Source organism: Buteo buteo, chromosome 7 (assembly GCF_964188355.1).
Source record: "Buteo buteo chromosome 7, bButBut1.hap1.1, whole genome shotgun sequence".
NCBI lineage: Eukaryota > Metazoa > Chordata > Aves > Accipitriformes > Accipitridae > Buteo > Buteo buteo.
Genome location: NC_134177.1, coordinates 30746425 through 30769176, shown reverse-complemented (window position 1 = coordinate 30769176; position 22752 = coordinate 30746425). Strand labels below are relative to the sequence as shown.

Genomic DNA, 22752 nt, shown 5'->3' with positions numbered 1-22752 from the left:
AGAAGAGTCTGTTGCGACCCCATTGTTCACAGGCACTGTACCATAGGGTTAGACAAGCTGGAGAACGAGAACATCGCCTGCATGAATGAACTGCTAGAAGAGCCACAAGGTCAATGTGATCCAAGTGTTCATTTCCAGTTTTGTTTCCCTGTCCCTCCTCCCTCCGGGATCTAATTCCAACCAGTGATTTCACTGATGTACGATACATGGAAAGAGGCTTTCCACTCAAAATGAAAGTTTATACGTCTTCTCCTTCTGGAAAGAGCATCTTCCACATGTTCAGGTCTGACTGGTCAAAAGCACTAAGACCAATTTTGTACCACTACACATGATCGGAAGTCCACCCCTTCCAGAAGAAGTTCTGTTCTTTCCATCTTTGCAACATGTTTTCAGGCAGGAAGACTCCCCCAGCAAAACATTTGATAAACTGCTGCTTTTTCTTTCTGCTGCAGCTCTACAAATTACAGGATTTTAATAAAAGTCTGAAAGTTAATCACTGGCTTCAAGAGGATGGGAAGAAAGCTGAAATACCAAGCACTTCCTATATGAAAAGGAATCCCCAAAGCAGCTTTCTCTATGCTAACGCCAAGAACAGTTCCCCAAATCCACAGAGGCGCAGGAGGAAGGCCTGGTTGACAGCAGCTGGGGAACTCCTGCCAGCCCAGCCCGGGCTAAGCTGGAGCTAAAAGGATCCTCATGATTCCTGGGTGCTTCCCAATGTACGGCCACCAGCCAGCAAGTCCTCGCTGTGGGCTGCGTTGGACTGAGTTTTCAAACTGGCGCTGGAAGGTCCCAGAACAGCATGCTGCTTGTGTTGCTGTAAAATGGAAACTAATGCTTTGCAAACTAGAACCACTGCAATTATTTTCAGCAACATTACAATCCTTTCCATTGCTCAGCTAACTCAAGAACAACTAGCCAGGAGGTTAAGAAAACCAAACCAAGCCAACCCTAATTTAAACAATTACAGAATTAGTCATCAACGGACTAAGTAGTATTTAGACAGTAAGTTCAACATATGCCACACTGATTGCCCTTAGCAGTTGCAAAATAGAATTAGAAAACTAACATTTATTAAATCAATTTGAATTTTAATATACATTTCAAGAACGTGGCAGCATAAAAGGAAATGTTTTTAGAAACAACCTGAATCTACCATTTGCAATTTTACATCAGTGATCAGGGCTCTCCTGTCGACGGTTCCAAAACACACTTGACCTAACAACTTTTGGTACCGTATTTAACGCAGCAGTGAGATAGTAAAGATTCCAAGTACTCCCACATTTCTGGAGCAAAGGTACTATGTATTTAATTTAATGAAAGTCCTAATAAATGTACCATCAACAATCTCAGCAAAACTTAACAGCTCTGCAAAAGCATTCAGAAACAACCCATGCTGTGCAGTTTACTCCCCTTAAATCAGATTCCGGTTTGGCTACTTTTCTTACACGTAGTGGACTAATAAACAGATATACATTAGTAGGTCACGATCAAACCACCAAATTAGAAAATGGTAGGATCCTTTTGGGTCAACACAAAAATCACATACAAGTTTAACTAAATACATTTTAATAGGACATCGTTAAATCTCATGAGGGCTAAAAAACACAGATCTTAGGTACTTGGGTTGGCAAATAAAGACAAGAATACTAAGAAGCATTTTCCACCATTTACTCATTATCAAAAATATTTTTCAACTCTTCTTGCAAAACAAAAACAAAAAAGTACAGACTGGACACGTACATCACATTTTTCTTCCTATGGCTTTAACCCCCCACCCTACCCACCCCACAAAAAAGACGGGGGGAGAAACAAACCAAAACCAACAAAAAGATCTGACCACATTCACAGAAAATGACACCATGGTACACTACAAAACAAAAGGAGGTGTCATTTGTGTCCAAAGGTTTTTGCTTATTTCTTAGGTGAGGAACCATCATTGTACATGCTTTGTGCCAAATCAAAATACACCTAACGTTAGGTTGGAAAGCGCTGCGGCGTTCATTAGATGAATAAAATGAAAGAGGGAAGCAGTGAAGTAATTCAAAAAATTCACATACTATTTAACATGCTGTTGAAACAGGAATAGCCTTTTAAATTAGAAGGTAATGTTTTGTATTCTAGTCAGCCCATGTTTAATTTGTGCTATAGCATTCAAAGAGGAGAAATTTCTGCTTTCATGAAGTAATCTGACTTTTTTATGCTGCCAGTGAAGCCCTAAATGCAAGACTGAATTCTTCCGCTTGTACTCATATTTAGGGGTTGCGCTGAAATAAACCATTTTTGCATAAAGCTGAATTCCTATAAAGGTGCTTTCATTTTAACACTTTCTGAGATAAGCTCTTTGACAACTTTGTGTTATTTTTCCATTTTAGAGCCTTTCAGCCCAGGTTGAAAAGCACTAACCTTCGAAAGCTACTTTCAACATATTAGTGAAAATTAGACAGATTCTGGGTGGAGTGAGTTGTATCACTTACTGTGCCTAACAAACATCTGAAATATTTGACTTTAGATAGCAATGCATCCTCTGCCCCAGCTGAAAGATGCCTGTCAGCAAAAAACTACCCTCAGGGGGATGGGTCCCAGGTCTGTTGTGGTACAAACTTCATCAAACAAACAAATCAACAAATCACCCCCAATGGTCGTAACTGCTGTGGAAGTCTGTGTGTATCCCAGGCACTGATCAGCAGAGGGGGGGACAAAAATCAGCCAAGGAGTCTCTCTGTAGCCCACAAAACCCTCTCTTTTCTAGAAGCAACAGCAATAAAATCAGCAGGAACTCCAGAAAAAAAAAGGGAGGGATGGGTGGGAGAGAATGGTGCTAATAAAACTTTGTGTACAAGTAATTTTCTTGCCCCAGCCAAAATAGTCAGGGAACATGACCAGTGGAATTGTCAAGAAAACAAAAAAGAGAGTGATGTTGTTAACGGGGACAATGTATCCAAGTCAGCAGTCTGACATTCATATCTAACCACTGATCTTCCTGACCCTTGTCTGGAGACTGAGCTGCTTTCTGAGCTATTAGCTTTCTCAGTATATTACTAAACTTTTTTAAACTGTTCCATAGAGTAGGTAGTCAATTCTCACCATCGGAATTTATCTACCCTTTTCAGACTGTATTCCCCAGCTCAGTGCTGCATTTCCTACAGGAATATTAGGTGATTTTCTAGTAATGGTGACTGTAACTAATTGATAATTACTTTTCTACATCATAATCTAGCACAGTTTAGATGGACTAACTAGATACCACCTTTCCACATTTAAGTAGAAGCTTTGACTGAGCACAAAGCATGACCAAGTACAATGAGGTTAATGTATTCTTTGCCAAAAATCTTGTGATAAAATCATTTACATCAGCAATTGATCTCAAACTATGAGGTGCTGTAAGAACTAAAAACAGTTTTAGGGTAACTCCTCCATTATCTGCAACTATTTCCCAGACACTAATACACATAACATAGCAATGAAAAACACTTGATACAAGTGATCTAAACGCAGGAGCTCCAGCAAGTTAAACAGAACCATAGCTGCCTTAAAACTGTAGCAGTTCCCCTACTGATGGCAGGGAAAAGAAAGAAAGATTCAACAGTCGTATCTCATGTCTATAGCTTCATCCAAACTTTTATCATCGTGTGTACTGGCAGCTAAAAACGTAGTTACTGGTGACCCTGTCACATTGATTACACTGGTGCTTGTGCTGGCATTGCGCACTGCAATGCTTGTCACATTAATGCCCAAAGTAAGCCTAGTCTGCTCCAAGGCCTTTTCTGGCACTGCAAATGCCTCCAGCTTCTTCTCCCCATTAGCCATGTATGAGTTTTGGCAGCCACGGCATATGCAGTCAAGGCAGGCTTTGCGGTTAGAATAGCAAGGGCAGCGTTGGCCACGGCATGTAAGAACACTTGGATTTTGGGTGGCACGACCACATTTACACCCTTTCTTTTCTTGTGGCTTTTTATACACAGTTTTTGTTGGGCTTCCTGGCATAACGTTACTGCTAGGAACTTTCTCCTTTGCTTTGTCTTTTGTTTTCAGCACCCCTGGTTTGGCTTTCGGGTGAGATTTCTTAGGGGCATGTTCTAAATTCTTTTTCATGCTTTTGTTAGACAGCAGCACAGTTTTACTTATTTTGGGAGTAGTGCCTCCATTAGGTACAGTTGCAATAGGCTGCAAAGACATTTTATTTTCCTGTTTCACCGTTACAGGAGCTGATGCTCCCAGTGTTGGGCCACAGATGATGCTGGAAATGGGTAGAGGTTGAACCTTTTCACTGTCGCTTTCTGATCGAGATCGCTTTCTGTTTAACTTAACCACCTTAGGCGTCGCTGCTGTACAGGAGATTCCATGAGGAGAAGCATCTGTGGACATGAAAATGTTATGGCTAAGAGGTGGGGGAGAAAGCTGAAGGAAAGGGCCATTAGTCATGTTTGCTTCCAAGCTGGGCTGCAAATTAGAATCACAGACTTCAGTATTTGAAACGGTCTCTAAGCTCCGGAGAACTTCCTCGACGCTAAGGAGAAGCGAGCCACCTGGTTTTATATCTTCACTGAAACTGCAGATGTCAATGCCTGTCGTACACAAGTCACTAGTAGAAACTGTATCACACACAGGCTGCAGGCTGCTAGAGATATCTTCAGTTTTTATATACTCTCCAGTACTACAGACATCAATTGTGTTTGCGTGTTCAGGAGAAGGAATATTCACTCCAAGTTTATCTACTGAAAGCCCATTACAATTGGGCAACCCGTTGATAACAGAACCTCTAATATCAATGTTGTGTGTGCTTTCAGGTATTGATGTAAAACTAGCTGGAGGATCAGTTGTGAGTTCTGAGGTTGAAGGTACTGGGGAATGTGTCAAACACAAAGCCAAGGCTGTATCAGAAGATTTTTCTGTCTCTTCATGGAGTGGTGATCCATCTTTGAGCAAAGCCAAAAGATCTGCAGAACAATCAACTGCTTGGATAATATCTCGTGCCAGTGGAGTTTGCGTTATGTATTCGCAGAGTTTCTTATAGCAGTTCACTAAGATGCTTAGTTGCTTATTCTCCTCAAACTGTTCATAGTCCTTGCACCAGCTACATGATGGTTTCATCATCATCTTCTTGCCTTTACAAGTTTTGCAGACATAATGCTGACATGTGGAGTTGGTAGGAGCAATAGGGTCTTGTAGCAAATTTCCTAAGGAAAAAAGAAAGAGAAAGATTACAATGGACTCAAGGCAGGCTTCCAGGATAACATGGGATGAATTTTTTTGTACTGTCAAAAAACTGCCTGACAAAGTTCAGTAAGTCACAAGAAAATGTACCATCCACGCAATAGCCTGTAAAAATTTTCACAGCTGCTATATCTGGTTTTAAAACAATGTCAAATTAAAAAAAAAAAAAAAATTAGAAGAAAACCATCACACCATAATTTGTTGTGCTGCTGCAGCCTTTAGAAACACTCTCCACTGAAACACTACCAATTCCCTTGTCCCCTTCAGCCGTTTCTTCCATTGAAACTTACAAAACACACAAGATTTCTATGAATTTACCAGAAGTGCAACAATAAACTCCCATGAAGAGCTACTGCAGAGATTTTAATGAAATTAGTGAAAACAAATGGCAAAGGAGCAGAGGAAAACTCTAAAAGGAAAGTAAAAATGATGAAATATCAACCCCAAAAGGAAAGAAGACACAGCAGACTTTTACTTTTCATTTAGCTAAGACTAAAAATAGAGCCTAGCTTTGTGACAGTCAATGCCATGAATAAAGCACAAAGTTTTTAACTTTGCAAGCAACAAAACCTGTTAAATGGATCCCATGAATTCTTATAAACATTGAATAAAACACCTAGTAATACATTTGACCTAAAAAAAAAAAAAGACTATATTGCTCTCCAATAGATCATTCCTGTGCCAAACCAGAAGGTGCAACAAGGCAACTATTAACATTTCCTGGGGAGTGATGGCTCCCAGTTTCCTAATTCACAGACACGTATCAATAAAGTAATACTTAAAACAGTGGTACTGTCATAGCCATGATGCTTAAATTCTTTAAAGTGGCAACAGCTCATGTCCTAGGCAGGCACAAAGAAATCAGAAGAAAGGATTTTCTCTAAGATCTTACTGTTAAGAATAGAAAACTAATAAAAATCAGTTGCTGAAGGAATCAACACACCTGACAACACAGAAAGTTTCAGACACCCCATACTGACAATCTGGAATATTATGTCTCCAGATCTCTGAAACTGTAAAAACCTGGAAGAATGTTTTTGTTTTTATTTAAGACCAAACCAAGTTAACACACAAGGATAAAATAGGAAAGAACAGAAGTAACTGAATTTCTGCACAGAAATAATCCAACTAGTAACTATATCCAGAAAAATGACAGTATCACTTTGCTATTTCTAGCTAGCTCTAGGCCAGAAAGATACTCTAACACCTAAATTAAATTCAGAGTATCTATAGTAATCTACAGCAACAGGTTTCCCCTCCTTTCCAAGCAGCAGATTTTCAGCTTTGATCAGACCTTTCTCTCATAAGGAGCCTTTGCTGGATGAGTTACAACCATCAGTGAATTCTCACCCAGATTTTCCAAAGTGAAAACATGCTGTTACGAACACATGAATAATATGAAACAATTTGGGATGAGAAAGCAAAGTGCATGCATTAAAACAGACTGAGATAAAAAAAATTGCATCAAAGAGAGATACTTTCTCTCATCACTCACTTGCCAAGGAACTTTTAATCACACAGACCTTCCGTAACAGATTCTCATGACAGCGCTTTGAAGGGATCTAATTAACTGGACCTAGTTGAGTGGACCAAGTTACCAACTAAGTAATAAAACCCAACCTTTCTACCTTACATTACCTTAGTCGAGAACCCAAGGCCTCAGGCAGAAGAACAAGACATACTATACTAACCCTTGGCTGTAGTAGCACCTAAAAGTATGAAACTTGTCCCTCACTCTGTAGCCTGTGTCAAAATGTTCCAACCCCCTTCCTAACCTAACCCTCTGTGCTTTTCACCATTCAACCCACTTTTGAAAATTCAACCTTTGTGTGTGTTTAAATAGGAAATTTGCATTAGCACAGTAATTCTGCAACACTTGAATTTTGTGAGTGAGCAGACTATTATCCCATTTTCCCTTTGAAATCTGAATTCCATGGTACCTCTTTGGGAAAGGACTGCTCCACAGCCCTCCACCTGAGCTGTCTTTCAGTAAAAGTGGCTTGATGTAAACTGGGTTTTGACCAACAAATAACAAGAGTCAGTGCTGAAGTCATCATTACATAGTATTTTTTTAATAAACTGAGAGAAAATACAATTGTTTAGAAAGTTGGCAGGTGACACACAATTTGACACAATGTCAAATAATGAGAACTGCCACTACAGCTCGACTGGAACAGGGGCTGTAGGGAAATGCACCGTATTTGAACACAGTTAATTGAAAGCAATGCAGGAGGAACACTGAATAGGAGAAGCTGTAGAACAGAGAAAGGTTCAAAGCACAATTACAGCAATACTTGATGGGAAATGCACTTCACGACCAAAGAGTAGGTGTTTAACTTTTCTTTGCTAATCTAATGAGGAAGGGCTGACTGAGGAAGGGTGACCCCGCAAGACCCCACCATGAGAAGACAATAGCAAAACACTCTTCAAGTTAAACAGTGAAGATTTGAAGCCAACAGATGGAACATGGAAGTCACACAATCCAACCTGCAGTGGATTATTTTTTTTTTTAAAGTTCCCTTTAAATGACAGTATATAAACAGCAACGCAGGCAGAGATGTCCATCACGGTCACAAGACTGGATTTGATTTTGTGAGAAAAGTCCCTAACTCCCATGGGGAAAAAAACAAAAGAAAGCTTTAAATCACATCAGCTAGTCTCAGAATTCATGTCCTTAAGCACAACGAGTTCACAAACAATTGTCCGTCCCTTCTGGATCTTGAGTCTTTCCAACAGGACAGGCAGAAAGCCATGCCAGGACCAATGCAGGAGGCAAACACACCTAACACTTGTTCATTTAATGCTTTGAGACTTCAAAAACCATCATAAAAATACATGCATCCACAATGCTTCTAGGACCAAAAGCCCACGAGCATCAATACGCAATGAAACAAAGCAGCTGGGTGTGCTCCTTCATCCACCTTTAGCCTCTTTTTGCTACTTATGATGATTAAGTATGAGTTACAATGATCAATGCTTTACAGATTCTGAAGCACTGAAATACTTCAGAGGTGGAACCAAATAAACAATATACCAATTTAACTATTAATGAGATTTTAAAAAAAAAAAAAAAAGTCATCGCCAACTGTGCGTTTTATTTCTCCCAAAATAAATTTGACTGAAACTGTTGAATAGGTATGAATGCTAGAAGAGGATACTGAAAAACGTAAATTTCCTGAAGCTTTGAGGAAAAAAAACAGACGGACAGACAAGACAAAACACTTCACATGCTCTCACTGAAGCTAAGAACAGAGCGAGTTCTACTGTCAGTAAATGCCAGGCAACCTACACAGGAGAGACACTGGGAATGCCTGAGATGTGGGCATATTTTCAGCTTGAGCTCATTATCTCATTTAATACTCATTTTTCAGTCAAAGTTTCTCTCTCATATGGATTCTGTGGCACCTATCACTCTCTTCAGCTTTAGTATCATTAGACTAAAAAAAAAAAAAAAAAAAAAAAAAGGTCAACCATGAGATGCAAATTCACAGAAAATTAAGTTTCATTACTTTTAATACTCAGGGAATGAATGGTACTAAGTCAGCAATGCTGTCCCAGAAAGATAACACCCGAGCTGCTACCCAGAATCTGGAGGTACTAAGCTCTGGGACATTCCAAACTGCTGGATTGTACAGGCTCCCAAGGCGTAACACTCATTTGATGCTGCAAATTACCAAATCTTCCCAGATGAAGATTATGAACTCCACCATGAAAATAAAACCAGGAAGGATTCCAAGATGTTACCTAGCCCATCCTCAAACTCCTAAGAATAACCATACTGAGTTAGATCCATCTAGCCCAGCAGGCCATCTCACTAGTGGCCAAAAGCAGATGCTTAGGGCATAGAGTAAGAACAAGGCAAGCAAACAATTAATACTTGCCCAGCCTTTAACCACGATGGGCTGAGATACTTCTCATGGGAGATGGGGTTTCCATGTACTCTATAACTCTCGGCTTCCCTCCTTAGGCTTGCCTCATCTCCTCTTTAACTATTTCAAATGTCATCAGTCACAGCAGGCTTTGACAAGGAGGTCCCTTGTCAGCAATCCACTGTGCTGAGAATGACCTTTTTGCTTTGAGCATTACTCTTACTAGTTTCACTTGACAATCTCTGCTTCTTATGTTGGATGAAGCAACAGTCAATCACTATCCTCTCTTCCACACTACTCATGGTTTTACAGACATATACCACGTAATCCTCCAAGTTGTCTCTTTTCCAGACTGTACAGAAGTTGTTCCTTACGTTGGATCACCCTTCTCCTAACTCTTCCACAGTTTTTTTGAGATGGGAGGACCACAACTGCAACAACATAAGATGCAGGTGAACCACAGCTTTATACAGTGCCATAAGAAAGTTGTCCACTTTATTCTCTAATCCAGTCCTGATTTTTAGCATTTGCTTTGCTTTTTTGATTGAGACTCAGTACTGAGCTGACATTCTCATGGAGTTTTCTATTGCAAGGCCAAGATCTCACTTTTGGCTGGTAGCCATCAGTGCTACCCCTTTCTATAAATTTACAAATTTATAGAGATCTGCAAGATATAAAAATGGTGGGCTCTGAGAAGTCAATATTTTTTCCATATTTATAATTTAATATTTATCTAAGCTAAATTTAATTTGTCATTTTATTGTGCAGTCATTCATCTGCATAAGATCCTTCCACGATTATTCAATGCAGGCCTTCATTTTTACTACCCTAAATAGCTTGGTATTACTAAACTTTGCCTCGTCTTTTCTCACTCTCTTTTGCAAGGGGTATATTAATGCACCAAAAGCAAAATCATGTTCCTACAAAGCCTCCAATAAGAGGTTTTCCCTAAACAACATCAGCTCTTAACTATCCTACTTTCAGAAAGGTTTACTAAACATCTACATTAATATGAGCACTTAAAATTAATAAACAGCATATACAGAGGAAATACTTTTAATATATTATTTACAAAATATCACAGCTGTCCTGGAAAGGCTGCTACCAGGAGGGAGGTCATTTAAACCACAAGGAATACTTCCTATTGTGTTCCTTAATGAGCTTACTTCACAGCTGCAGGAAGAGGGGAAGCATCTGCAAATTCTATCTCAGAGACCAAAGGGAGGAGAAGAATTGGGAATCAATGCAATTGTTAGGTGTATATATCCAGCAAATGCACTCCAAATGGATGAAATTCACTGAGAAGAAAGACTTTAATCGGAACAGGTCACCACCTTCCATTCTCATCTATCCTCAGCAAAGCCAGAAATATAATGCCCTAGGAAAGGGGCTAAACACAATAACTAATTTAGCACCCTTGGAAAAGCCTACTGAAACATAATATATTGCCTTTTTTAACAACTCGAAGTCTTAAGAATAATGAAACTATTAAATCTTAATTTGATCAAGTCAACTAGAAAAAAAAATTGTGATGTCAAATTTTGTTACAAGTAGAAATAAATGTATCACTAGGGTTTATCTCCAACATTAGTCTGCCAAAACAGTCTTTAATTCTTGGTTGCATTCATATCACCAGAAGTCACCCTCCTTTCATAGTGCACAGCAAGCAAGTGGAAAACTCAACAGCCCAGCCCTCTACTCCTTTCACTCTCTGACCGAAGAGAATTTTATGTTACACAACATAAAAATAGGACTGGCATCCATGATGAAGGGGAGAAGACGGTGAGAAGGAAGGTAAGAAGAAAGCTCACCTGCATCAGGTAAATCTGTTAACATCAAACACTACAATGACCATGATTTCATTTTTAAACCAAGATTACAAAAAGTGTCTCCGAACTTTGGATTAGTCAGATAGAAATTCTACAGCTCTGTGTATCTAGCAAGTTTTAAAAAACAGGCAGCTATAATCAATCTGATGAAGCACACATATACTTCTGCATTAGACTTAAAATTAATATATGGCAAGCACCTCAAAGCAATAACCAGAAGCTGGAGATTTAACAGTTGGACTGCTACACTTTCAGCATTTTCATTTCTGGATTAAACACGATCTGATTGTTTCTACTAAACTAATTAGCAACAAGCAGTAAGCTCTAAAACTGCTACAGTCAAGCTTCAGAGTTAACCACCTTCTGAAGAATGGGAGCTAGTTCTCACTGACTGGCAGTACCACTGGATAGGCTTTTTGAAGTTCAGCTATCCACCTACCTGTACTTCAGCTGAAGCAGCCTCTGAAAGGAAAAGGCTTGCTCCCCTCACCAATTTGCCTGCACTGCTCCCTTCTTCAACCCCACACAGCATCTTTTCATCTAAGAAATTATCAGCTAGATCTGACTGAAGAATAAGTAGCTCAACAAGGTTTCAAAACAAAACACGCAAAAGAAAAATACGACCATAAAAGCAGTAGCATTTTCAGAGTTTGATAAAAAAAACCTAGAAGCACTACTTGATGATAGGCAGGCAGGCATATGATAAGTAGTGAAAAGGTCTATTAACTATCTGCAGAAAAATAAAACAAATATGTAACATCTGTTTTATACAGGTGAAAGATTTGAATACTTACTAGAAAAGAAGATAACTAAATACACTCAAACCCAGAGAAACTTGAAGAGAGGTTAGTGCAAGGGACAACTGCCAAGGACAATATAACAGTGAAAGGTCTCCTTCCACAGATCTCAAGCCCGAACATAAACCCCTTCCAAACCGTACGCTCGAGACGGTGGGCTTGAACCATGGTCTGGTTGATACATGTCAAAAATACTGCACCAAATTCAAGAGGCAGATTCACCAGATGGAGGTTTGTGCTACCCCTGCCCTGACAAACTGTCCCAGTTAGAAAAATGTTTGGCAACTTTTCTCATCATACAGAAACCTACTGGATCATGTGGCAGAGGTGCCACCTATCACCCAGATATCCTACACCCACTTCCCAGTGTTCAGAAAACAAATCAGCATTTGCAGCAACCACGCTCTTGGTTGAGAGGCCTGAAGATGCAAGACACATCTGCAATATTACTAGCACAAAACTTTGAACCTAGTCTACAAAACAGATTGCAAATAAGAGGAGTTCACAATGACAACACTAGAATGTACTTATCCTTTCATGGGTTTTGTGAGACAAGGCTTTGTAGACACAAATAGTTTTATTCAGCCAAAAACTAGAAATAGAAAAAATTGCCCAAGACTTTCAGCACACAATCCTTTTTCAGATCTGAAACAGTAAGAGTTCACCTGTGAACTAAATGATAGTATTTCTTCCTGAAAACACCATCCTGCTCTTAGATCACCACAACAACAACAATGGTGCCACTAGAATTTGTCCAAAGACATTCACAAGCATTCACAGATTCCCCATCAGGTGAAATGGAAACATGGGTGACACATAAAAAAAGCATTAAAAAAAGCCCCAAAAAACTTATTTCAAAATTTTATCAGAGAAAACATTCTGCTGGCTGCTGAATACTTCTGACCATCCTCCATCAACAAACAACTATGAAAAATTAGCTACAGAAATTATTACCCTCATATAGGAATGGTCACAACTAAAGAATTAATGATTGTATGAGACCCTGGAAAAATCAAAACTGCATTATTTTTGGTCTGAACACCATGGGAACCCAAATTAACCATTATATGAATACAGTTAGACTATTTTTCTGTATATTTGGAGAAACACAGTCAACCTCTTCAGCTAAAGTTCAAGGAAAAAAACCCAGAAATATAACAAATTGCATTTTAACTGTAGAAGGAACTGCTTTGTTCTCTGACTCTGTCCCCTGCATAATAAACAACAGAACATATTTTACCAAGTCCTGTGTCAAAGTTATATTTCTGTTTGAAAGTCTTTGTTTTTACAAAATCACTGACTGGAAAAAATCTGAATGTATTTTTAACAAACTAGGTGGCAAAGTTCAAACTTTGTAATGAACAGGCTTTAAAAAGATAGAGAAATTCATCTTGTTCACCATCCAATGTAAAATTTTCATGTTATGATGTTTTCCAAAAGTCAAGGTTGCTGTATTTTAAGAGCTTCTAAATGGCAAAGTTAACATTTCTCCTATGGGTAGGAGATTAATTTCATTAAACATGTTTCTATGCAGCATGAACACTCATAAGAGTTAAAACTTGCTTTGAAAGTTATAGATCAAGTTGATCACTTTCTCTGAGCAAACAAAAAGAATAATGAAAACTATTTTTTCCCACCAAACAAAAATGCTGGCACCATCAGGATTAACCATGCAATCTTAAAGTGAACTGTGCTCTTCAAGACCACTGGAGAAGGAGCAAGCCCTGTGCTGTGACTGCAAGGCTCAGGAGACAGAGAATAACAAATTACATCATTGAAGGACTTCAAAGTGAATTCTTTTCAGCACTCAAGAAAGGTTGTGCTGTACGTTATTTCTCAAGTCATATACTAGATGCAAGGAATCGTTTCTGGCCTCACAAAGAACTCCAACATCCAACATATCCAGCAACTGCTTACTCCATATTTAGTCAACCTATTCTGTAAATCATAACATAGTAAGAAAACAACACCTAAGAAATCTGTGTTTGAACGCACTATGTCCATAGACCCAGACAACTAAGTTGTCCCAATAAAGATGCCTCTTGGCAACACATTAACTTTTCTTCAAACACTCTGAAATGCAATCAGTTTAATCAATATCCTCAGGCGACCATCAAAACCCATCTATCATCTCCCATTGCCTCAATCAGTTACACACTCTCATCCCAAATCACATCAGAAGACAACATTGCAATCTTCACTTTGCAACCTTCTTCTGAAGCCCACTATCAACCAGCTGTTATGGTGGAAACCACAGTTAACATCTCTTCCTACACCTCAATTTTGTTCTAAGAGAGAGGAGTATTTTTAGTTTAGAAACCAATTTAAATTCAACTGGTAGAACATTATGTCATCAAAACTTATGCAGTACAATGCAGACAACCTTGAAAAAGCTGTTCTCCCAAGAGTCACACAAAGGATTTAAAAACAGGAAAGGGAAACAGTGAATTTAAGCAAGGAGATTTTTAAGAGGAAGAGAAATCTTCCAACATGTTCTTGGCTAAAAATTGGTGTATTCAGAGATGTGCGAGTAGACATTTTACAGACAACTGCCCATGCTGGTTATCTCCAAAACAAGAAGAAAAAGAATACCTGCAGCAGAAGGTATTAGTCCCATAGTCCATGCTCCCCGATGGCTGTTTCAGAGATTCTCGTTATTTTGTGCATTCTTCAGAAATTCAGAAGTATTTTGGCAACCATTCATGTAATTTTTAAGGGGAAAATAACATACTTTTAAAAACTACCAATATATGAAAATGGAGGAAAGAAGAACATTTTAATGAAAAAATACCTTAAAAAAAGCACCAATCCAGATCACTTTTCAAACATAAAAGGCAACTCTGATCTGGCAGCACAGATCATGCATCAGTCTTCCCTCTCCTTAATCTAGGGAGAATGGACAAGGAATGAGAGTTCGAGGCTAAACTTTTCCATTACAAAAATTAAATACGCTTTTCCACTTTAAAACTCTGATATCCAGGCTTAACTCACTTAGTCATGGCTCACATCCCAAACAGATAATCCAGTATCATGCATATAATTAAGTTTTATTAGTAGTGGGAGTTTGTTTCTTCTGCGTTCTTCCATCTGTGACCAGAAATTGAATTTGCTAGAAAGTTTCAATCTATTTAGGTGTCACCCAACTATCTTCTTTTCTCTGAAGGACATCACATAACTGCTGCATGCCTCAGATTGTCTCAATACCATCAGTGGAAAAAAGACTTACTCTAGAGCCACAATTTGTTTGTATTCCACTTGCTTATGGTGCTTCTTCCCTTAGATACTTGTAGAAATTTTCACATGAAAGTTTAATGAAACTGTACAGGTCTAATTCACAATTTCCTGGTGACAAAGTATAGTCTAAAGTAGTAAGCTCTACTTGGGATCCATAACAAAGTCACTAAGAGCTATGGACAAGGGGTCCGGAGGAAGTCACACCACGCACTGGCATAGGGGAGGAAGCAGTCAGAACTGCAGAAGCAATGGAGAATTAGCTCAGCGAGGGGCAAGGAAGAAGAGGAGAAGCCTTCACAGGTCCAACATGGACAAGAGGGCACAAAGATGGAAAATTTTACGCAACTCAATCTACCACCAACTATGGAGAAATTTCAAACCTAGCTAGCAGAATGAGTTCCATAAGACTGAACTTATACTGACAGCATAAAACTTCCAAAAAATAGGCTAATAGTTTTACACGAGAGCAGGATGGAAATAACATCCCTACACTAATCTTTAAATAGGTAAACAAAAATTCAAGATCTTGTATTTTATTATTTTGGTCATCCATGCCATTCCCCATGCTTGGAAGTTGATTCCATGATGCTACTTTTACTATTTAGCCTTCAACCCTCTAACTAAAATTACCAAGAGCTATCTCAAAACACTTGACAGGAGCTGTGTAAGGTACCAGTCAGTATTGTCACGTTGTTTCTTTGTTCCTTCCCACCCCTTAATCTCCCATAAGCCACATGTCGTCTCACATCCCCTCGCTTAGATCGCAGGATGTTCAGGGCAAGAACTATATTCTTATCCTGTATTTCTACAGCACAAGCTACAGTTGGGTTCCTGGCCAAATGCAAAGCTTTGTCCTAAAGCCATGCAACCTTTTAAGCACTTTCACATTCTGAATCAGCAATAACAATCTTTCAGAGGTTCCAGGATGAAGTTTTCCACAGATAAAAAGCTAAGCTGATCTGACTGCCAACCTCTTACAAGCATTTTAACTGAATTTCAAAAAAGGCTGTTAATGCTGAAAAGCCAACTGAACCTTTGAATGACTTGCAGTAACCTACACAGGATTTGAAACAGGGAAAGGTGCTTTTAAGAAGACTTTTATGCCAACAGGCAGTACTTTTAAAACATAGAAGTTTGTTGTATAAATTCTACTAAACTATTTTTAAATGAAATGTGGTATTAACATGCAATTTAATAATAATCACTGTAGTCCAGAGACTGCAACTCGGATTTCACATCCTCAAAATACATAAGGCACATACCTTCTGTCTAATGCACAAGCAGGAGCAGTTATTTTTAAGTTTTAAAAGCTCTAGGAAATATCGTCTTATACATCCCTGTATAAGGATGATGCATTACCTACAACACCATCTAGGAAACTATCACATGATTGCACTCAAATCCTAGAAACATACACCGCCGTACCATTGACATAACCTTTATAACCCATTAGAGGGTAAGACAGGTTAAGACAGAGACCTCAAATCCACCTAGAACAGGCTTACTTAACTTACCATGGCATACTATGTTTACATTATGACTTTCTACTGATGGAACTTCATGTGTGCCAATTTGAATCTAAAATCAGAGCTTTAATTAGAATTTCATAATTACGTGGGTCCAAAAACTTCCGCCACCCCTACTATGTGAGCTGGTTTAAAAGATATATCAGATCAGAAGAAAATTAGTTGGTTTGTGTCTAGTGCATTGAGAAAATAGTGAAAGCACAATAATGTTAGTTGATTTATATAGCTAGTTTCTTCTACAAACAATTCTCTAAAATTAAAGGGACAATCCTGACTGCAGAATTAATACCTACAGCATAACAAAGCATTACAGAATGCATTCAGAGACATTAAATACTGAAGAAAGGCTGATGACATAAGGAGCACTAATTTGGGGAGTAATTTCCCAAGGGAAGTCCTAGAAGTCCAACACTTGAGACTTTAACCAAGTGTAGGGGTTTTATGCATTACTGATAATTCATGCAGCATTTCTCCAACGAAGGATGATTTTTAAACATTTACAGTCAAGACCGCATTCTGCTAAGATCTGTGCAAGGGAAGTACCAGACACTCACTGTTCCATGTACATCAACCCATACCCAGATATTTGGATCTCATTGTCTAAACAGACAAATAGGGTAGAAAGAAGTGAGCATCTGAAAAACTTTTAAATATTAAAAAAAAAAACCAACAACACACTGTTAAGTTTGGGGAGTCATAGCACTCGCTCTTGTGATCACGACATCTCACAAAGTAACCTTTACTTCAGTACTTAAACTTTACCTTTTAAAACACTTAAGTTAAAAAGGGGTTGACAGTTGGATAGGCTTTAAATGACCTTAAACACACAGAAGGTGTAACAGCTCTTAGCACTAACATGTACAAGAGAAAAAAAGTATTTTAAAAATATCACGGCAAGGTGGTCAGAGGGCCAAAGAGAGAAAGAGGCACCAATATTCACCCGTGACAGAAGTGGGAGAACAGGAACACAAAAGCAAACAAGAAAAAGGTCAATTTGCCTTTACCAGTCTGAGCTGAAGATTTATGACTGCTGGTCAATGCCAGAGTGGACAGTTTTGTATTGGGCAGGACCACTCTCCCATGACTGCCTGCCTGCAGGTTCAAGAAAGACACTTTACCAACTCTGCAGGACAGAAACTGTATTTTACTGTACAGCTGAGGCCTCTGAATGCCACCACGCCACAAACAGGAGCCTAAGAAACAGAGAGAGAATACTGGGGAATTGCTCATAAACAGAATACTTGAAACAAACAGTGGCTACAGTTATCTGAAAGCTAGCCTCAGTAAGAAAAAATGTAAGCCAAAGCAATAACCTTAAAATTCAGAGAAAGCAAGGGATGAAAGGAGAAAGGGGAACCATCAAGAAGTAGTTTGTAAGTCAGAATATGCATGGCGGCACAAGTCAGTAGAAGAAAACAAACTAAAAAGTGTGGTTTGCTCTACCAAACTGAGAGTGACAGAAAAGCCAAGCAAGAGAAGCTGAAGAGGGGAAAAATAGCTCAGGAATTTGGGCAGGGACAAATTAAAGATAGACAATTTCAATAGCACAGAGTATAAAAATAAGATTGCAAAAGGCCAAGAAGGGAAGAAGTCAAGGCAAGGAGAACAAAGAACACATTTCAGAAGACCAGTCTTAAAGTGGAGAGGCCAGATAGCACAGCAGTTAGAAACACATAGTCCCTATGCAAGTATCTTATTTAAAAAAAAAAAAAAAAAGAAAGAAATCAGAAAAATGTTAGCATATTTTTAGGCCAAAGCAATCTGGTGATTGACCAAAAGCAAGAAGGATTTATGGAAAAAAAACCACAGTTAGGGATTGGAATTAACAGGGCCTTAAGTAGTAAGCAAGAGATAAAGAGCAGAGGTGCATCGATATTGACATCAGAGTTACATGAGAAAAAAAAAAAGAAACTTCGACAAATTATTTCAGGAAATGACTACGCAGTGATCCTGGGAACAGGCTCCCTCTTTCCCAGTACAAACAGATCTCTATTTTCTAGGACTTTAAGTGGGAGGAGCCAATAGCTACAGGATAGGAAGCATCCAACACTAGTTTAGCAGCCTCAACAGCTGAAATCCTGATCCTGTAAATAAATAAAATAGTTAACTTTATACACACCAGTAATTCAATTAAATCTTAGTGTGACCACACACATTTGTAAAGATAAACACACGCAAACATGGCAGAAGTTAAGTCCACTCTGTTAGGAAAATACAAACACACACAGGGCCAGGACTTAAAACTACCAGAGGGAAAGGAGAAGTAACAAAATTAAACAACTGAGAGGTCTAACAGTTCAGAGTCCCTCTCCCAACACTGACCAGGGCTTCAAAGGAAAGTTGAAGAAACGCTGACAGCTTATTCCAGAGCTTCCTACCAGAAACAGACACGTGCCCCCACCTCATAAACACAGCAGAATGCAATTCCTTCCCAATGTTCCCCAGACTGTAATACTGAAATTCCAGATGACTGCTTTTGCCCACAAAATGCAGAATGCTCTTTTTTCGGGGGAGGGAGTGGGGAAATCCTAGCAGAGTGTCAGCCTATGTGCTTTTTATGGTAATTATTGTTATAGGACAGTTATATGCTACGGACAAAAAAAAAACATCCAAATACTGTTTCTGTGTGCTTAAAATTCCTGGCTTTCAATCTGAATTACTTTTTTTGTTCTTTACATTTCAAGGAGGAGGAAAAAAAAAAGTTCTTATTTCCCTGCCTCTACGGTCTGTATATTGTTTTCAGTATCTTTTACCACACTTTCTCTTAGTCATCACTTTTTTAAAGCAATTAACTCGACTACACCAGGGTATTCCAATAACCACTAATAACTACCATACCCTTTATGAAATAAAGCGACCATAACGAAGCATTGCAGTTTGGGGAAAACACACTCTCTCAACAAAAACAACAGATTATTTAAACAACAGATTATTTTCTTTACAGCTTGCCATGCTATTAGATACGCAGACCCCTAACGCCTTTCTACCTTTCTGGCCAATGCTGCCCGCAGACTTCCCCCCCTCCGCGCGCCACACACACACTTCGGGTTGGTTTTGGGTTTTGGTTTTGGTTTTTTTTTGGGGGGGGGGCGGGGGACGGGACACAGGATGGGACGGGACACGACACACGGGTCTAAGGCGAAGAACTATTTTCACTCCACCGTTCCCAACTTGCAAAAGAACCCCCGCCGTTACCCGCGCCCCCCGCCCGCCCGCCGCCGCCGCACGTGGGCTCCACCGCCGCACCCCCCCGGCGGCCCGAGGCTCCGCGGGGGCTCCGCGGCCAAAGGCTGAGAAAAGTTTCCCGGGCCGCCTCCGTGGCCCAGCCCGGCTCTCGGGGCCGGGGCGGGGGGGAGAGCCCTACCGCGGCCTTTCCTTCGGCGGCCGGGGCCGGGGCGAAGGCGGCCCGCCGGGGCGGCGCGGCCCAGGGCCGGCCCGCAGCGCCGTGCGGGGAGCCCCGGGGGGGTGGGGAGGGCAGACTCATTGTGCAGGGAACAAAAGAAAGATCCTCACCGCAAACGCAGCAGGAGAGGGACTGCCTGAAGTAGGGCAGGAGCTTGTTAATCTCTGTAAAGGACTGGGGATCCCCAGGGTCGTAGTTGAGCACCAGGCGGCTCGCTGAAACGTAGAGAGCAGTGGCATTCACCGGGTTCATCGCAGCCGCTCGCACGCCGCCGGCTCCGGGGTGAGAAGAAAGCGCGGCGCCGAGTCCGTGCCGCCGGCCGAGGGGGCAGGTGGCCCCGGGGCGGGGGCAGGCCGGGTGTCACCTTGGTCCGGGGCCACCTGGAGCCGCGCGGCGGCGGCGGCAGCGCGGAGGCCGCGGCGGCCCTGTCAGAGGGGCCGCTCTGGCTCCTCCTCCGCCTCCAGCGGGGCCTCGCTCCCGAGCAGCGGCCTCGGCCCGCCCGCAGCCGCACAGCGCAGGGAGGCGGCGGCGGCGCTACTCCAGGCTGCGGGCCATGCCGGGCCGCCCTCCCCCGGGCCCTGCTCCTCTCCGAGCGGACGCTTCCTCGGCCGCTGCGGGCCGCGCCTCAGCGGCGGCCCGGCATGGCGGCGGCCGCAGGGAGGAACCGCGAAGCCAGCTCAGGGCGGCGGCGGGCCGGGCCGCGCTGCCCGATCCGGCGGCGGGGGAGGGAGGCGGATGCACCTGGGCCTCAGCGCGGCCGCATCACCGCGGCGCCGCCGCCGCGGCCTCCTCCGCGGGGCCGGTGGCTCCTGGCTGCGCGGCCACGGGGCGGGCTCCGCTCGCGGGGCAGGATCCGCCGCCCGATCCGCGCCGCAATGTCAATAGCAACCGTTAGATCCAACCGTCACTGCGGAGCCATCGCCGCTGCCGTCTAGCGCCCAGCACCGCGCATGCGCGGCCGGGCCGCTTCCCTCCCCGCAGCGGGGGCCCATCCCGCGGCGCGGGGCGGGGGGGGCTGGGTGGGGGAAGGCGGAGCGCAGCGCCCTCTAGCGGGGCCCGGGCGCGCCGCCGCGGGGAGCGGGGCTGCCCTGCCGCCCTCGGCCTGGGCGCGGCGCCGGCCGGGGCGGGGCGGGGCGGGGAAGCGGCCGCCTTTCCCCCCCCCCCCCCCTCAGCGCGGCCGCCTGCTCCGCGCAGGGCGGGCCGCCGCTCCCTCGCCAGGCGGGCGGGGTCCCTCCGGCGGGTTGCTTGCCCCCGGCCCGCGGCGTTTAGGCTTTGCCCTCGTCCGGGGCCTCCGCGTCGCGGGAGGCCGCGCCTCTCTCTAGAGTGGCTGGGCACGGCTTCGTGGTTCTGTCGTGGCGGGCGCCTTCGCCCACCTCTCGGGCTGAGGAGTCGGACCCCGCCTCTGCCTTAAGGCGTCCTGGAGCTTGCAGCCAGGCCTAGCAAATACTTCAGGCTTCCGCCTGGGCTTGAGGCTCCGCGGTACCGAGTGCCCCCCCCCCCTTCCACCCAGCACGGAGCAAGTCCAGTGCGCGTCTGCCTTCACAGCGAGAGAGTGGCGGGGCGCGCGAGGTTCTCAGAAGATGCGGCACAGGAGCTGCGGAGCACACCCTTCTCGGATGTGGCTCAGATTGGCCCAGTGGACACCACTAGCTGCCCACGCGCGGCCATGTAGACAGAAGTTTGTCACGAGTGTTCTTGCTGCCCATACCAGTGCTCTGGAGGCCCCCACGTATAACACAGCAGTGGATCCACAGGCTTGGGGAAGGTATGACCAAGACGTGAGCACAAGAGGGATTTTTTACCATTGCCACATTTTAGATCGCTGGGGATATATGGCGGGAACTTCTGATATTTCCACCGTAAGCACCACTGAAGCTGTTCCACACACCTCCTCATACTGTGTTGCAACGCTGCCAGTGCCATCAAGGCAGCCCCTTGCCTGCTTCTGTGACCTTTTGGGTAACTGATAGAACCTCTCCTTTTTCCCCACTTGTCCCTCTCTCTGTTCACCTAGAGTTGCCCATGTTAAACTAATCAAGGAATTCCACGTGTATCCTTCTGTTCCTTGTCCTCTTTGTGTATCCTCCCAGCTTTCCAGCCCAACTCAAAATGAGTGTGCATACAAAATACAGGAATTTGGGTCTTGACTCCAAATACACATTTAGTAAATACACATTGGTCCTCATCAAGCTGTATAGCTCACTCTCCACCTGACATGGTTTTCACACACCCCACGTACAGCCCCTGTGCACTCACTCAGTCCATCCCCCATATTAACATACAACACCCCATCTCCCTTTTGATGTCCCAGCAAACCCTCAATATGCCATCTCTGGACCGTAACTCCTTGCACACCTTTAATCCCTAACCTGACTTCATTTCATAGCACAGCATCTTCGTTCTCACTCTCAGCCTACGTGTATATTGCCTGTAAAATGCCCAATTCCTTCTTCAGCTTGCTGCCAGAAACACCTTATGTGCTGAACCAAGCCAACAAACCGAAATAACATCCAAGCAATTTCCCATCAAGTACACACTCTTACATACACCTCCCTGTATCACATCCTCTGCCAAACTCCAAACACAGAGTGTCCTGAACACTCTCATCTCAACTCCTCCCAACTGTATCTCACACTGCTCTGGCTGTTATGCAAGGAACTTACTTGACATCCAACATCCAAGGAGTTTTACTAGTCTTACCTAATTTCTGGTATATATTCCTTCAGGGTATCGTGCATGAGCTGTATTCAGCAGTTACCATCCGTACTGTTCTGGGACCAAACCTCAATATCCCCACCCACAGCGCTGACCTGCACTATTCTTACATTCCCTGATAGAGCTAAAGAAGTAGATTTGGATTCCATCTAAGAACAACTG

At 42.5% G+C, this 22752-nt stretch overlaps 1 protein-coding gene across 2 annotated transcripts; it reads right to left on the bottom strand.

Annotated features, from left to right (window-relative positions):
- Positions 1–1021: 1021 nt before the first annotated feature.
- MSL2 (MSL complex subunit 2) lies at positions 1022–20794 on the bottom strand. 2 transcript variants are annotated; one of them, XM_075032141.1, is made up of 3 exons: positions 14504–14569; positions 14305–14380; positions 1022–5180 (listed from the first exon to the last, which is right to left on the bottom strand). In XM_075032141.1, the coding sequence occupies exons 2-3, from the start codon at positions 14327–14329 to the stop codon at positions 3583–3585; spliced, it is 1623 nt and encodes a 540-aa protein (XP_074888242.1). In that variant the 5' UTR covers positions 14330–14380; positions 14504–14569; the 3' UTR covers positions 1022–3582. The 2 variants fall into 2 exon arrangements, with proteins under 2 accessions (XP_074888242.1, XP_074888241.1); XM_075032140.1 differs by lacking the exons at positions 14305–14380; positions 14504–14569 and adding an exon at positions 19986–20794.
- Positions 20795–22752: the final 1958 nt, after the last annotated feature.

Excerpts from the sequence above, each read along its gene's own strand:
- MSL2 (XM_075032140.1), bottom strand. The coding sequence starts at position 20,127 with ATGAACCCGGTGAATGCCACTGCTCTCTACGTTTCAGCGAGCCGCCTG. Across the intron at positions 5,181-19,985 it reads CCTCTCCTGCTGCGTTTGCG|GAAATTTGCTACAAGACCCT; the intron begins GTGAGGATCTTT and ends TTTTTTCCTTAG.